This window comes from Sarcophilus harrisii, chromosome 4 (assembly GCF_902635505.1).
Source record: "Sarcophilus harrisii chromosome 4, mSarHar1.11, whole genome shotgun sequence".
In the NCBI taxonomy this organism is placed as follows: Eukaryota; Metazoa; Chordata; class Mammalia; order Dasyuromorphia; family Dasyuridae; genus Sarcophilus; species Sarcophilus harrisii.
Window position 1 is genome coordinate 311,282,256 of NC_045429.1, and position 17,470 is coordinate 311,299,725.

General features: G+C 37.8%; 1 protein-coding gene across 1 annotated transcript in view; it reads left to right on the plus strand.

Moving 5' to 3' along the window:
• The first annotated feature begins 9,741 nt into the window (after nucleotides 1-9,741).
• The window catches only part of GNA13 (G protein subunit alpha 13), a 59,726-nt gene continuing 51,997 nt past the window's right edge, over nucleotides 9,742-17,470 (plus strand). The window contains exons 1-2 of the mRNA XM_031965686.1: nucleotides 9,742-10,460; nucleotides 12,990-13,216. Of these exons, the coding sequence (XP_031821546.1) occupies nucleotides 10,178-10,460; nucleotides 12,990-13,216 (510 nt within the window). The 5' untranslated portion in view covers nucleotides 9,742-10,177. The remainder of the gene's footprint in view (nucleotides 10,461-12,989; nucleotides 13,217-17,470) is intronic.

A 17,470-nucleotide genomic window follows, 5' to 3' on the forward strand; every position in this document is an offset into this window, starting at 1 on the left:
TAGAATGCTGCCATTACAATTGTTTATTTTCAAGTGCTGATAGTTACTATATTGCTGTTATTGTTGCTATCATTGCTGGACTTTGGCTAAACTGCCAGATGCAACTGCTGAAACAGTGATAATTTAAAAACCACTGAAACCTAGAAAAGCATCACAAAATTGAATAAGGGTAAATGTTCCAATGGAGACAATCATCTCCAAACCAAAGGCCAGGTGACCTTGACTTCCAATTCCTGAGACAATTCTATTATAAGTCATTGAATAGATAATTGTTAAACACCTACAAATAATTAATTAAAATAATTAATAGGAGCAAGCATGCCTTTATTAAGAACAAGCCATTCAAGTCTATTTCCTTTTTTTTTTTGGACAGAATAACTAAAATAATAGAGGATAAGGATAATATGGATATAGTTTACATAGATTGTAGCAAAAATTTTCTCATACTATTTTTGCGGGAAAGATGAAGAGGTGTGGATTAAACAATAATAAAAACATATGGATACAAAACTAGTTGCCTGACTCAAAGAGTAATTGTTAAATAGTTCAATATCTCCATGTCAGGTTTCCTCTGTGGTCCTTCTTGGAAAGTTAGCATGCAGAAACATTTTGACAAGTTAGAGTATTGGACTGAATCTTATTTAATGAAATGAAATCTAATAAGGATAAATGTAAAGAATTATGCTTGAGTGCAAAACAAAAACAAAAAACACTTTCCAAATAAAGCATGTAGGAAGCATGTTTAGAGTATTAGCTGTTCTGAAATAGATCTAGGAGTCAGGTCTCAAGACACTTCCCAGCTATGTGACCCTGGGTAAGTTACTGAAATCTATTCTGTTTCTTTATCTATAAAATGAACTTTTATAGAGAAGAAAATGATAAACCACTTCAATATCTCTGCCAAGAAAACCCCAAACAGGGTCACAAAGAGTCTGACATGATGGAAAAATGACTGATTAAATGAAGCTCAATAGAAATCAGTGTTCTCATATAGCAGGTTTATAAGGCTTAAGGACAATCAAAAGCTTGTCAAAAGCTTGTCCAAAGACAACCAGTTTGGTCAAGACCCCTGAGTCCATAACATAGGAGAATTAGTTGAAGGGAACGAATAGTCACAGGGGTCCTCAAACTACGGCCCGCGGGCCAGATGCGGCAGCTGAGGACAATTATTCCCCCTCACCCAGGGCTATGAAGTTTATTTAAAGGCCCACAAAACAGTTTTTGTTTTTACTATAGTCCGGCCCTCCAACAGTCTGAGGGACAGTGAACTGGCCCCCTATTTAAAAAATGTGAGGACCCCTGGTCTAGAGGTTAGGAGATGGAGAGGAAAAGGAGGATTATGAAGGGGATGCACTCACACGGACACAAGTAATGTGTTTAAACTCTAATACAAGAAGTTTAGGCAAGACATAAGGAAAATTTTACTAACACAACAGTAAATAACTAAATATCAAAAGGCTGCCAAGAAATATTGGTTTGTTTTTCTCCAGAGAACTCTACAATTGGACTAGACATCATCATCTGTTTGATTTGGTTAACATCAATTCATTATTTCTTGCCCCTTTTTTTATGAGGCTCAAAGGAATAACAGTTGTAAAATGTTTAGTATAGATGATGTCTGTAGCATCATGTAGACATCATGCATAAGGATAATGAATGTTTTTTTTTTTTTTTCTGGGTTCTCCCTGATCTTAGTGCCTTCCCTCTGGGGTTAGGGTTTTTTTTTTTTTTATTATTCTGCATATACCTTGCACTTTAGTGATTAACCTGATGTTTCCATCATTAGAATATGAATTTCTAGGTCTTGTTTTCCTTTTTATCACAAAACTTAGACTGGCTCAATCTAATAAATTAATAACTGTTGAAAAAATATTTATTGCTTTTTTAACTATTATGTGTAAAGTGCTATGCTAAGTACTGTGTATATTTAAATGAATATAAGACTGTCTCTAGTGTCAAAGACCTTTCCATCTAGCATAGAAGATAATAATTATAATACTTTTTCAGAAGAGCCCTAATTTCACACATGGGGGCATTTCCAACCCTTTTATATATCAGTACATAGGACTTTAATTACTGTGACCAAAGCAAATAATCACTAGATGTTCAATTTCTTGACAAGGAACGTCTAAATTTAGCCAGACTGGTCTTTTACACAATTAATGGGTGATTTGGCTAGATGAGGTCTAAGGCCATTAAGAAAAAGAAAGTGACCTTTTGCTATGGTTCTTTTTTCTTCTGTGTTCATTCTGACTCATTTAGTTATTGCCTTTCCTTGAATTTCATCTTGGGTACTTTATTTTCCTCTGCAACATACACACTAATATTAAAATAAACTAGTTGGTGACACTGTCTACTTACTCTGGAAGCCAGATTATCCAGGGTTAGAAAAAAGACCAGTCCTTTAAGGATGGCCTCAACTCCTAGATAGTATACATGACCTGATAAAGTTGATTGTTATTTAATACAAAGGTAGAGAATAGGCCTGCAGGTTATGACATGCAATGCTCCATTTTGAGCCAAACAGTCAGGGAAGTGGTTTAAAGATGATGCAGGTGGAAGTCTTAATTAATCAATGTTCTCCGGGAGGAGGAATTACATGTAATCAACTTTTGAAGATTTTTCTTGGATACATGGGGAACAACAGAAGGCTTTAAAACATAGTGGGAATTCAAATTCTGTAGTCTGAAATTCTGACATAGGAGAAACAGCACTTAAGTAAACTTAGAAACTTTACTTGTTTCTGATTCAGCTTTCATTAATCAAACAAGAATGTATTAAGTACCTACTATGTGCAAAGAACTATGCAAGTAGCAGGAGATACAAAACCAAATAAAGGAGTTAACAACAAAGCCAAGAAACCACATGGTCATGTGCCTCTGATTGTGTACACAAAATAGATAAAAAAAAAAAAAAAATTGGTGAAGGGAGGCACATTCTGGTGGGGGAATCAGGAAGGCTTCACAAAAAAGATATAACCTGGGCTGCTCCTTAAGCAAACTAGGGATTCTAAAAGATGGAAGTAAGGATGGAGACTGGTAGTAAAAAGGTCTGTAGATGGGAAATAGAAAAGGGATTGTAAGATCACTTTAAATGATCCATAGCAAACACAATACAAGACAAAACAACCCTGGAAAGGAAAGTTTGGGGCCAGATTGTGAAAAGCTTTAAACACCAAACAGAAGTGTTTACATTTGATTCTAGAGGTAATTGGGAGGCACCAGAGCAGTGAAGCTTTGAGGGCAATAAAATTTAAATGTTATATGTCACTCCTCCTACAGCAATTGCTCCCCAATCCTACTGGAATTGGCAGGCCCAGGGCCACAGAGGGGATACCTACTCAAGAATCTAGGGATAACGTTACCCAAAGGGTAATGTAGAGTTTTTAGAAATGAGACTCACTAGGTAGGTAAACAACAACAATTGCCATGGAAATATCTGCCCAAATCAGAGGTGTGCTCTATCTACACTTGATACTTAGGTAAATCGACCCAAATTTTTATAGGACTTATTCATACCTGGTTTCCATTTTTGATAAACTGTCCAAACCCCAAATCCCACATTACCCAACTAATGTGAAAATAACTGAGATGGTTTCAAGATGTGTTTTGAGTGGCTTAAAAGAAAACTGACCACAATGTATAAAAATGTATAAAATGTATATCAGTAGTATAAGCTGAACTTTAACTTGGTGACTAGTACTACTCTCAGAAACATGCTCCATTCCACAAAAACTGTTTTAGATGGATTATTCTGGGTATCTTTAGGACAATAAAAGTTGTGAATGAGTTGAAGTCACAGCTGCTATAAAGTAAGTAGTTCATGGGTCTTTTTCTAAAACAGAATAAAAGCAACCAATAATTAAAAGCATGTTTTCCACTGGTTAAAATCGATCGCTTATGACTCTGCTTACATTCTTAATGAAATCTTTAGTTCAAGCAGCTTACTCCAGACATGACACCATCAGGATTTGTCATAATAACATTCCCATCCTCTAATTCACACTGCCAACCTGCCTTTGATACTAAAAAGAGCATTGAATTTAGGCTTAAGGAGACTGGGTTAAAATTGGTTCTGTAGGAACTTTGGATAAGTCACTTAACTGCTCCAGGTATTGATTCTATATCTGTGAAATGAAAAGGTTGGATATGACAATTTCTAAATTCTCTTCTAGCTCTAAATCTAGTTAGCCCGAGTTGTGGTACAGATAATAACTTAATGCAAATGAATTTGTGTTAGAAAGAACAATGTGTTGCCTAATCAGAGAGCCTAGATTAAAATTCTGATCTTGTTACTTATTACCTTTATAATAAGTAATGAGCTAAACAATGCATAACCACCTTGGACTTGGGAGAGACAGGAAGAAAAAATTCCAGTCCTGTCTCATACAATAGCTAGTGATTCTAGGCAAGTCACTTAAGTCTCTAAGCCTCAGTTTCCTTATCTGTAAAATGGAGACAATAATAGTCCCTTCTTCACAGGGTTGTGAGTCAAATGCATAACCTAAAGTGCTTTGCAAACCTTAAAAGTACTATAGAAATGCTATTACTATTATTATGTGACTTCATTTAACTCTGAGGGCCGCACTTTTCTGATCTATAAAATGGGGAGAATAGTACCTATTTCACAGGGTTGTTGTGAGAATCAAATAACATAACATAAAAAATGTTTAACTTAGAAGGTTATATAAATATTACTACTAGTATGTGATTTAATTCTAAAGGCTTCAATTTTCTTATCCATAAAATGAGGAGGTTGGTCTTGATCTTCAAGTTCCTTGAAATCCTATCATTCTATGACAGGATTACTAGATTGGTAGAAGGGTAGTTAGGTGGCAATGTGGATAGCAGACCAGGCCTAGAGTTAGGAAGCCTGAGTTCAAAGCCAGCCTTCAACACTAGCTCTGTGACCTGGGCAAGTCATTTAAACTTGTTTGCCTCAGTTTTCTCATCTATAGAATGAGCTATAAAAAAAAAAAAAAAAAAAAAATGACAAACCACTTCAGTATCAGAGGCCAAGAAAACCCCAAAAAGGATCAAGAAGAGTAAGATATATGACTAAAACAACTGAACAAGACCAGGGGAAAGACTACAAGTATTAAGGAAAAATAACTCATCACAGTTAAGATTCAAAGTACTGAATAGAGTTTTAGATATTTTTTTTTTTTTTTTGGTTTCAGTTGTCTATGGGACATTCAACTCAAACTATCCAACAAGTAATTAGTGATGAAACTGAAGCTCAGGTGAACCTAAGACTAGATATACAAAGATCTGGGAATTATCTTCCTAAAGATAATAAAGCTTTACTTCACACATAAATAATAAAACTACCTGATATGACAGAGATAGGGGGTGAGGGGGAGGGGAAAGGAATGCTTGTTGATATATATATATCAAAGTATTTTTATTCGCATGATCTCATACCCCCAACTGTCATAAAGCTTTTTGTGCAATCTCCCTTTTTAAATAATATTTTATTTTTCCAAATGCATCCAACATTCACTTTGCAAAATCTTTTATTTCAAATTTTTCTCTCTCTCTTCCCTCTCCCCAAGACAGCAAACAATCCAATATAGATTAAACATGCATTTCTTCTAAAGGTATTTACACATTTGTCATTATGCCATCTTTGTGTGTGTGGTGATTGGGGTTAAGTGACTTGCCCACAGTGACACAACTAATTAGTATTAAGTGTCAGATTCTAGATTTGAATTCAGGCCCCCCAGGGCCAGTGTTCTATCCACTATACCCACTATACCATCTAGCTGCTCCCATTTTGATGAATAAAGTAAGCTAATGTTCCCTAAACTTCAACTTTGAGAACTTGCGTATTAGGCATTTGACATAGGAAGATTCTAGACTTCCTTATTTTCCTTCAGTGTTTATTTCTACCTATCACTTCATGTTAATCAACAGTATGGGCAACTTCCATAGACTGTCCAGTCAATTATGTCTTCAGTCACTGGTTTTCATTTTTGTTGTTATTCTTATTATGTGGAGAGTGAGGTAAAATTATCTTAAGTGATATTGATGCCATCTAATCCAACCCTTCCTACTCCCAATCCCACCTGTATACCCTATTTTGAGGTGTCTTTCTCAAGGGTAGAGGCAATCAGTTATTGAAGTGGATAGAGCACAGGAGTCAGGGAGACCTAAATTTTAACCTGGCTGAAGATATTTAACTAACGGTGAGACTCTGGGCCAAGTGACTAAATATCTCCAAGTCTCAGTTTCTTCAACTATAAAATGAGAATAATAGCAAAACCTACCTGGCAGGGTTATTATGAAGATCAAATAAGACAATATTTGTAACGTGTCTAGTACTGTGCCTAGCACATAATTAGTGCTATAAGGCTTATAACCTTCCCATTCTGTCCTTCAAGATCACAAAAACAGTAGCAGGGTCAGGGTTCAAGTCATTCATGTATATTTCTACTTTGTCTCCCATGGCATATGACTAAATATATTGTAATGAATTTTGAAATTTTAGGAAGGAAAGGGCATTGTTGTAGATTAGATCTATGCGATTCAAATCACACAAAAAACTCATTAATCATATCAGTTATCATATATACTAAATATCATATATATACATTAGATCTATACTAATCAAATCATACAAAGAACTCATCAATCACATCACTTATCATATATACTTAACATATATACTACCATATATTCATTTATCATATTTAATATTTATATATATTATATAATATTTAATAATATAATATTTATCATATTAATTTATTGGCTACTAAAGAGTACAGATATGTTAATTAATAACCAAATCCAGATGACTCCTGGTAATGTCTAACTCCATGTGGTTACATGCTGTCAGGAAGAGATAATCCAATCCTATAATAAATCTATTTGTCATGCAGAACATCACTGACATGAGGCAGACAGACTACCATACCAAGGCCACTGCCCATTTACCAGGGTACACTTGGATTTAGTCCAAATCAGCTGATGACAAAATGAAAACAGTAAAAAGAAATTAAAAAGTAGTATAGTTGCATACATATTTCAATTTCTCCCTCTCCTAAGATTCCTACCTACAAATATGGCCAGTCCTCTCCCAGACTTTAAAAAAAAAAACCTTATTTAATCCTACCATAGGTCAAACAGATCTATAATTCTTTCCTTTAGTAACCAAATTCCTTGAAAAAGCTGTCTACTTTTCTTGCCTCTATTTTCTCTCTTCTCAACCTTCCCAACTCCTTGCAATTTTTTTCCAACTTCATTATGCAACTGAAACTGTTCTCTTTAAAGTTACACGGATATCTTAGTTGTCATATTTGATAGCCTTTTCTCAATGCTTATCCTTCTTGACTTTTCATTAGCATTAGATATTTTTGATCTCTCTGGGGATATTGTCTTCTCTCTGGAGTTTCATGACCATGCTCTTAGTTCTTTTCCTACCTGACTGTTCAATTTCCTTTGTTAGATCATCACATTATAGGCACTTAAGTGTTAAATACTAATGCTTTTATTTTTACCTTTTTGCCAGATATTACATTGCTTCATTCTTGTTTCCAATTTAATAATGTTTTTTTTTAATGATCTTTTTTCAAGGAACAGTTGGTAGTTGACAATCCAATTCTAAGTTCTGGTTCCAAAATTCTGCCTTTAAGAAATAATCTTTAGGATTGTCAAATTTATTCAGAGGTAAGGTTAGGCATAGGATTTTGAACACTTTCTTCTGACACTTGGCTTGTAACAACATGAACTGGTTCAGCAGGAACTCCTACCTGCCCCCTAGCTACCTCTTGATTCTTGAATGCACACTACACATTTTAGTGAGGAGGGAAAGGAAAGAAGTGAACTCCTTGACTTACAGCTTTTCTCTTTACTTTTTGCTGAAAGCAGATTTAGATTAGCATTTGTAGAATGGAATGGGTTCATTGGCTGTAATTACTTTCTCTTTTGGCTAGCCCTACTCTTTCTGCCTCATAATCCTTGTCTTCTTTTAAGGTTCAATTCAGGTGTTTCCTTTCCAGTAAACACTGTCTTCATAATCCCAGTAGTTCTTCGTTATATCCTGTTTCAATTTTCCTTTTACTATTTTGTATTTATATCGATGTTGTACCCTCCCAGCTGAATTATATACGCTCCCCAAGAATGAGGACCATAATATTCTCAACATTTTGTACACAGTAGATGTTTAATAAATGTTTGAATTCCCAAAAGGAATGAAGTGAATATCCCAAATCACACTCTTCCATCTCTAACCTCACGGGTAGGATTAAAGTTCAGACAGATGGGTAAATTTACTATCTATTTGTGTTCTGCTGACTAATCTTGCATTAGGGGTTTCAAAGCAAAAACTCTTTCCACAACGTCTGCATACAGCATAGCAGGGTTTTTTATTCTGAAGTAGCTGTTATATAAATGAATGAGAATTAGTTTGCCAGTTCAGAAGCAGAAACAAAAATGGTTTTTCCATTTACAGCTGAAAAGAAAAATAAAAAATTCTGCTTCCTTGGCAGCACTCAAACCTCACTACTAACAGCTGTGATCTTCAAGTTTCCATTCCCCGAAGTACTTTCAGGTGTCCTGCCTAGACTTTTTAGTTAAGGGGAAAAAGTCCCTTGGTAGGTCACATCCTCTATAACTGGCAGGAAAATCAGTTTTTCCCTGCTTCCATCCTCAGCTTGTTTGCTTATCTATTTCCTCGTAGGGAAGGGTCTGCATTATATAATGTCCGGTCTAGGGGAATTTTTACCATGACCTCACCCCTCCTGTTGCTGCCACTCAATAATTTTAGCATTATAGACTCTTAGTTCAGTAAAACCTTCTTAGGGATGTAAAAGGCCAGAGTTAAAATCTCACTGGTGCAGTGGTCTTGCTGTAGAGAGATCTCCGTTCTATTCCTGATATTTCTCTTGCAGTTGTGGGGCAGAAAACACCATACGGATTGTTCCTTGGCTCCTTCTGAAGCTACCACTCTGGCTCTCAGGTGGATGATCGTTCTCCAGGACTCTGGCAAGAACCTTGCCAGCACTAAGAGAAAGATCACTCCTCCTCCTTCCCCTCACCCCTCCCTCCTGTAATTACACCAGGCCTGGAGTAGAAGTTCAAATCTCACTGTTTACTAGTGCCTGATACATAGTAGTCACTTTGAGCGATGCTTGATAATTGTCTTTCCCCACACCTAAGAAATGTCACATATAGCTGCCAACTTAGTCTTAGGCTAATTCTATGCTTTTGTTGGGGAAAGAATAATCAAGGTAGGAGATGAGCTGCCAAGTACAGCAAGAATATCCAGGAGAATAAAGCAAACTGTGGAACGTGAGAGCTTTATGCACATTTCTCCTCTAAGTCAGTCTATTCTCAGTCCACCCGCCCCCCCCCCCAAAAAAAAAAATAAAGAAAAAGGGGGAAAAAAGACAAAATTCTTCCCTTGCGGATCCGCAACGCTTCCTAGAACCGACAGCCAATTTTCGTGGGAATCGGGAAAGGGAGGATGATGACCTATCATTTAACCCAAAGCACAGGGAGTGGTCCAAGCAAACAGCTACCTAGGGCGCTAACATACGCGCCAGGGCTGCAGAGCGAGCTAAGGCGCGCACCACGACTTCAAACAACTTCCTCACTCGAGGGGAACCGGAGAGTGGCGGAGCAGCCCCACAAACTCCAAAGGAGCCCGTAGATCCAAGGTCACGTGACGGTCTCCTCTCCTCCAGCCCCTCCCGCTAGCTCCAGCTCGCGCGCTCGCGACCCGCAGAGGCAGGTGGGGAGGGGAAAGGAACGGAGACGCTCTGCGCGTCCTCTCGCTCGCAAGAGGAGGAGGAACCGAAGCGCCAGGGCGCGCGCACTCGCCAAAGGAGAAGCTCATTAGGCGCGCGCCGACGCCCGCCCAGGAGGAAGCGAGGCTCGAGAGTCGGGGTGCGCGCTCGCGTCCCTCACCCCCCTCACTCCGTCTCCTCCTCCCTTTCCCCTCCCCCCTCGTCCCGCCCTGCCCTGCCCTGCCCGCCCAGCTCGATTCCTCCCGCCTTCGTTCCCTCCCTCCCCGGCGCTCGGGCCGCGCTCCTCGTTCTCAAGCTGCGGTGCCCGGCCGGCGGCCGCCGCCACTGGAGGAGGTGGAGGGCTCCGGAGGTGCGGGCGGCAGCGGCGGCGGCGGCGGCGGCGGCTGAGGTGGAGGCGGAGGAGGCCGCGGAGGCGGCGGCGGTAAGATGGCGGACTTCCTGCCGTCCCGCTCCGTGCTATCCGTGTGCTTCCCGGGTTGCCTGCTGACCAGCGGCGAGGCCGAGCAACAGCGCAAGTCGAAGGAGATCGACAAATGCTTGTCGCGGGAAAAGACGTACGTGAAGCGGCTGGTAAAGATCCTGCTGCTGGGCGCCGGAGAGAGCGGCAAGTCCACCTTCCTCAAGCAAATGAGGATCATCCATGGGCAGGACTTTGACCAGCGGGCCAGGGAGGAGTTCCGCGGCACCATTTACAGCAACGTGATCAAAGGTGAGGGGTCCGGGGGGGATCTTGTCAGCCCAAGAGCCCGCTGGCCCGGGGCGGGGCGGGGCCGGGCGGGGGCTGAGGCCACTGAGATGGAGTTTGCGGCGCTTAGGCCCCGGAAGGGGGGGTGGGGCGCGGGTCCCGCGGGTCCCGCGACCGGAGACCTTGCTCCGAATGCCGCCGAGCCTGGCGCCCCCGAGGTGAAGGCAACTCTCCCTGGGCACCGTCCCTCACCTCTACCCCACCCCCATGTTCGGAACGGGGGCCACCCGCCTCCGGAGGGAAGTGTGGCGGGGTGGGGTGACTCGGCGGGGAGCCACCCTCGTTGTCAGTGGAAGGCACCGCGCGGGACACTCCTCTCGGCCCCACGTTGGCCGCCGGACACACCCCACCCGGTGTCGTCCCCCCTCCTCACGCCGACCCCTGCCCTTAAAGTTCTCTTACTTTACGAACTCCTCTCTTTCCGAAATCTGGGTGGTAGAGGTTTGGTAAAAAAACTGGCAAACAAGAAACTTAGCTGCTGCTGTTTGTTTGCATTGGAATCTCTTCCAGAGCCGTAAGCGTCTGCCTCTAGGGATTTCTTGTGGGTTGTCTTGGGCTCTTTTTTTTTTTTTTTTTTTTTTTTAAAAGCTTGTCAGATTTAGGCTGCGATAGTGGCAACTGGTTTCTGTAGACAGTGGGGTTTCATCCGCCGAAAACAAGTCTTATCCCAGCCATTTGCACAGTCCCAAATTGCTTCTCTCTGCTATATATGTCTTGGTGCGGACAGGCTACTCAATTGAGCCAACAGTTTAATTAACATGGTGGTGAACAAGTACGTAGTAATAAATTGATTTAAGTGCCTTTTCTGATTGATTTAGCAAAAAAAGAATGTTGAAGTTCGTTGCTTTTCAGCTACGTTTCCAAGTTGAATAAAACGGTTTGGCAGGGTTTTATATGCGAAGCACTGGAATTAGAGCTAAGTGACCTTAGGAATCACTTGACCGTTGTCCTTCCTCACCAACCCCACTTTGCAGATAAGAAAACAGAGGCCTAGAGAGAGTGTCTGACCCAAAGTCTTACATCTAGTACATGGGAGAGGATAGGTATTCTCTGATTTCAAATTCTGTCTTTGTGCTACACCATGCTCAATTTATTTTAATTTATAGATACTTTTTGTGCATGATTCTTATAAATCCTCTCTCCAGAATAAACAACCTAAACTTTTTTTTTGGCTAATTTTTTTAAAAGGATGTTTTTAAAAGGATGAAGGAAATTCTATACAATCGAAATCAAGTGCGTTGCCCAAAGTCTAATAGTTTTGGTGTTTTGAGATTTCCTTTAATTTATGCAATTTCTGAGTAGCTACATCAAGTAGTCTCAAATTTCAAGTCTTTTAAAGCTACTGCTTTAAAATTTCTTAATGAGATTATCTCGGAAAGTATTAAAATAGTTCCTTTCAAAGTTTTTATTAGAATAGATTAAGAAAGTGAAATTAAACCGTAGTGCACCTCAACTTTTAGCTTTATTGTATGTGTATTAAGCCTTTCTTGTTTGAGTTAAAATGAAAATGCTCCCTTTCAGTCCCTCACCATCCCCCCCTTTTTAAATTAAAGTCTTCTTTAAAAAAAAAAAAGACTTTGAAGTTGAGTAAAGCCCAAGTCTGCAAATACTGTTTAGATGATCAATTAATAAATAGATGCTAATACGTTTAACTAATTCATTATGAGCAATTCGAATGACTTAATAATGGTCAAAGGACTAGTAATAACTTTGAACACTTATTCCTGCCTCTTATCCATCTGAATGAGTCAATTTTCTTGGTATTCTACAAGTAGCTACTAAAATAGATCAGTGATTTAGGGATTGAAATATTGGTTCTTAAAAATAACCTAGGCATCTATGAATTGAAATGTTAGGTCAGTTATTTATTCTTAAGCAGCCCTCATTATTAAAACACACACACACACACACACACACACGCACGCACATACGCGCATGCACACACGCACACACTCCCTAAATTTTGCTTTTCAGAGAAAACTTTTTACCATTCTGTTAACTTGAATTGATTTGACCTAGACAGGAAGATGACTTGATCTTGCTATTGACCAGAGTGTTTGGGAAGCTTCAGATCCGGATCCTAGTGTTCTGAATAAATATCTTTCAGATTCGACTTAAAATTTCAAATAAAAACAAAAATGTTTGTTGAATTGAAATTATTGCCTTGCTCTGTCAAGGTGTGAGTAAAATTTATTAACAGAATATTTTCTCAACAGTTTTTGTAATCCAGAGGCGATTTTATGAAGTGATTTGATCTTAATCAGAATTCTTTAGAATAAAAAGTAATGTTAATGATCCTGAACACCCAGTTTTATCTATATGAATCTGAATAACTTAATTGCTCTCTTGGGTACCTATAGAGGAAATGTTAAAAGTGAGGAAATGTTAAAAATGATCAAATTAAAGCAGTGTTAAGTTTTCATCAATAGCAGTTTTTAAAGGTATATACATTTATAAGTTTTAATAATTTCCTTCATTCCATTTATTTTTAAGGTGTGAGAGTCCTTGTAGATGCTAGAGAAAAACTTCATATTCCTTGGGGAGATAATTCAAATCAAGTCAATGGAGACAAAATGATGGCTTTTGACACTCGATCAGCTATGGCAGCACAGGGAATGGTGGAAACACGGGTTTTTTTGCAATACCTTCCTGCAATAAGAGCATTATGGGCAGATAGTGGTATCCAGCATGCTTATGACCGACGTCGAGAATTTCAGCTGGTAAGAAATATTCTTTTAAAATGTTTCTTGTAAAAACATTTAAGTGAAATATTTTTGTCTACTATTAGCAATACCCTACCCACCCACCCCTTTTTTAAACTAAATGATAGCATAATGAATCTCTCCAGAATCCTGATCTATGAAATTGATGACCAATGTTGATATGATTTTTTTTTAAACTAAGCAAAGACTATAAATTAAACCACATAGGACTAATGAAATTGGAAGGTTTAACAAATTTTTGTGTGTGTGCGCAAGAGACTATTAATGTCACTTAAGAGCTTTTTTAAAAAAATTCCAATTTTTATTCTTGTAGTAGAGAACAGTTAACATAATTATTTTGGTTCCTCTTTCCCCTTTCCCTTTGTGTCTTATTCTTTGTGACCCCATTTGGGGGTTTCTTGGTAAAGATACTGGAGTGGCTTGTCATTTCCTTCTATATCTCATTTTATAGATGAGGAAACTGAGGCTCACAGGGGTTAGTGACTTGCCCAGGTGATATAATGCCTAAGACCAAATTTGAACTTAGGTAGATGTCTTCCCTATTCTGGTCCAACACTCTATTCCCTATGCCACTTTAATTGCTCTGGCTTTTTATATATTAGGTGCTTAAATATTTTTGAATAAAGAAACACTGCTTTAATGCTTTAGTTAGACCTATTTTTACATAAAGCAAAAAAACCCAAACCCAAGGTTGGTTTTTTAATGGCAGCTTTTTATAGTTAAGGACATTTGTTTTAATCAATAGTGATATGTACTTTTATTGCTAAATCACATATACTATGAATAGTGATAGACAATTAAAATATCATCTAAATAATAAAATATCAATAGTATCATCTAATAAAATATCAAAAGTATCATCTGTGATCCTTCCTTGTGCCAAAATAAAATCCCCTCTATGAAAGAGATTAACTCTCAGTCCATGAATTGATTTTTTTGAAATCTTTTTTGCAACTATTTCAATGCAATTGGCTTCTTTGGTGATCATATATTTTTTCTTTTGTGTTTAAAAATGTTATTCTGATCTCTTAAGCTTCACCAGACTCCCAGAGGGATTCATGAGACAAAAAGAAGTTAAGACTTGCTGCTGTGATTTAGTACACAGTGACCAAAAAATTCCATCATTCTGTGGCCACTTTGGTGATGATCCTCAATGAATTCAGCTAGATTGTTCTTCCAAAATCAGAAATGTAGTCTGACATTTCTACCTTTATTAGAAGCCCTTCTCAGTTGGGATAAAACCTATAAGAGCTTAGATTCTATGAGGACTCAGGGTCACTTTTGTGTCACCAGGAGACATTGCAGTAGAATTTTAATGGAGATTAGTCCCTAAAATATTTTTTCCTAAATTCTAGAAAGAAAAAAGATGTCTCTAGTTAAATCAACAAGCATTTATTAATCATCTAATATGTACCAGGCATTGTACTAAGCACTGAGAATACAAAGAATGGCCAAAAAAATCCAGTCCTTCTCAAGGTCTAATGCAAATAATTATAGACAAATAAGTTATATAAAGAATACATTGAAGACAATCTCAAGAAAAACACTTAAGATTTAAGCAGAATCAGGAGCGGCTTCTTGGAGAAGGTGAGAAACGTAAATAAGATTCAGAGGAAACCAAGAGTTAGAGATGAGAAGGGGGAGAGTTCCAGACATGGAGGACAGCTAATGTAAATGCCAGGAGTGGGAAGATAGAGAAAATAATCCTTTATAATTTAGTCATGAATGCTTTATTTTCCCTTAAACTGGAAAGATTTCAAGTAAGTAAAAACCTAGACTCTTTTTTAAGAGAGGTGATTCCAATCTGAAAAGTGCTATTCTGAATAAACTATTTGATAGCTGAAACATGTTTAATAATGCTATTAATTATTATCCACGTATAGGTAGTCCCAAAAGTCTTGGTGTAGTTTTAAGCTATTGAAACTTAATAACTTAAAACTACTGAGGCTGGGGGTATCCTGCATATGTGTGTAAAATGTAAAATAATGTGCAAACTTCAGTCATTTCTAGGCAAGCTTAAGCTTGATAATTAAAAGTTCTCTCAGAGTATTTGTGACAATGGAGAGGTAGGAGGTGGTCAGAAACTGTTTCTGCATTCTAATCATTTACTTGCATCTATTTAGTCTTGCTTTTAGTTCTGATAACCTATTATTTTCTTTTATTGTTTCAATGTAAAAAAAATTTTCTCTTCAACTACATTATAAGTTCACAATGGATACTAGGAGTAAAAAAAAATTTACATCCTTTTTCAGCCTCCTCGAATTTGTTTATAGGATGACTTATGAGCAGCATGGTATAATGGATAGAAAGTTACCTTTGAAGGCCCTTTCCTAGGTTCAAATCTTGCCACATATTGTCATCATGACCCTGAGCAAGTCACTTAATCTCTCCCTGCTCTAGGAAACTCTTTGAGACTGTATCTTGCAGAGAAAGTGCCACACAGAATTTGTAGCTAGAGTTTCTTTCTTAATACTAATGGAAATAAGATCCAGTCCTGTCCTTATAATAACTTAGGTTATAGGAATGATAATCTGTAAATAATATTTTAAAACATTTTGAGGCATAAATGGGAACATTATACAGGGTATTTTTCAATTCAGTAAACATGTATTAAGTACCTACTTTGTGTGAGGCACATAAAAAGGCAGATCTTGTCACAAAAAGTTACCACTTTATATTCCAAAGAGATACTGAAGAAGGGAAAGGGACCTGTATGTGCCAAAATGTTTGTGGTAGCCCTGTTTGTAGTGGCTAGAAACTGGAAAATGAATGGATGCTTATCAATTGGAGAATGGTTGGGTAAATTGTGGTATATGAATGTTATGGAATATTATTGTTCTATAAGAAATGACCAGCAGGATGAATACAGAGAGGCTTGGAGAGACTTATATAAACTGATGCTAAGTGAAATGAGCAGAACCAGGAGATCATTATATATTTCAACAACAATACTATATGAGGATATATTCTGGTAGAAGTGGATTTCTTTGACAAAGAGAGCTAACTCAGTTTAAATTGATCAATGATGGACAGAAGCAGATACATCCAAAGAAGGAACACTGGGAAATCAATGTAAATTGTTTGCATTTATGTTTTTCTTCCCGGGTTATTTATACCTTCTGAATCCAATTCTTCTGTGCAACAAGAGAACTGTTCGGTTCTGCACACACAGATTGTATCTAGGATATTCTGTGACATATTTAACATGTATAGGACTGCTTGCCATCTGGGGGAGGGGGTGGAGGGAGGAAGGGAGGGGAAAAATAGGAACAGAAATGAGCATAAGGGATGATGTTGTAAAAAATTACCTTGGCATGGGTTCTGTCAATAAAAAGTTATTTAAAAAAAAAAAAAGTTTCCACTGTTGACAAAGGGATAAATGTTCTGTAACTAGCCTGAAGTCCAAGTCAGCTATATAAGGAGAAGAATAATTTTTAAAATTTGTCTTTAAATGATTTTTACAAATGACTTTTGCTTTATTAATCTAACAGAGTTGGAAAATATCACATGACTTTTCAAATCTTTCAAAGTTCAAATCTTTCATTTTTTAAATTGATGCCCTTTAAATTTTTTTTATTATAGCTTTTTATGTACAAGATATATGCATGGTAATTTTTCAGCATTGACCCTTGCAAAACCTTTTGTTCCAAGTTTTCCCTTCCTTTCCCCCCCCCCCCCCCACCCCAGATGGCAGGTAGACCAATACATGTTAAGTATGTTAAAGTATATGTTAAATACAATATATGTATACATAGCCATACACTTATTTTTCTGCCCAAGAAGAATCTGATTTTGAAATAGGGTAAAATTAACCTGAGAAGGAAATAAAAAATGCAAGCAGACAAAAACAGAGGGATTGGAAATGCTATGTAGTGGATACTCATTTCCCAGAATTCTTTGGCTGGGTGTAACTGCTTCTATTCATTATTGAACAAATGGAACTGATTTCGTTCATCTCATTGTTGAAGAGAGCCATGTTCTTGATGCCCTTTTTATATCCCATTTATATCATATACCCATCATATGCCAAGTCACCCCCTTGTTGGAGAACCTTTTTAAAAGAAATTCATTGGTAGCTAATTAGCATTTTGAGTGGAAAAGAATTTAAGTTTTAGTTTGAGAGATAAAAGGTAATTTAGAATGTTTCATAAGAATAATAATGGTTTTATACTATGCTGAATGGGGTAGAGGGACATTTTATTTTTAAATTTTATGTTTTCACTTTTGGTTATCAGTGACTTCAATTTTAAA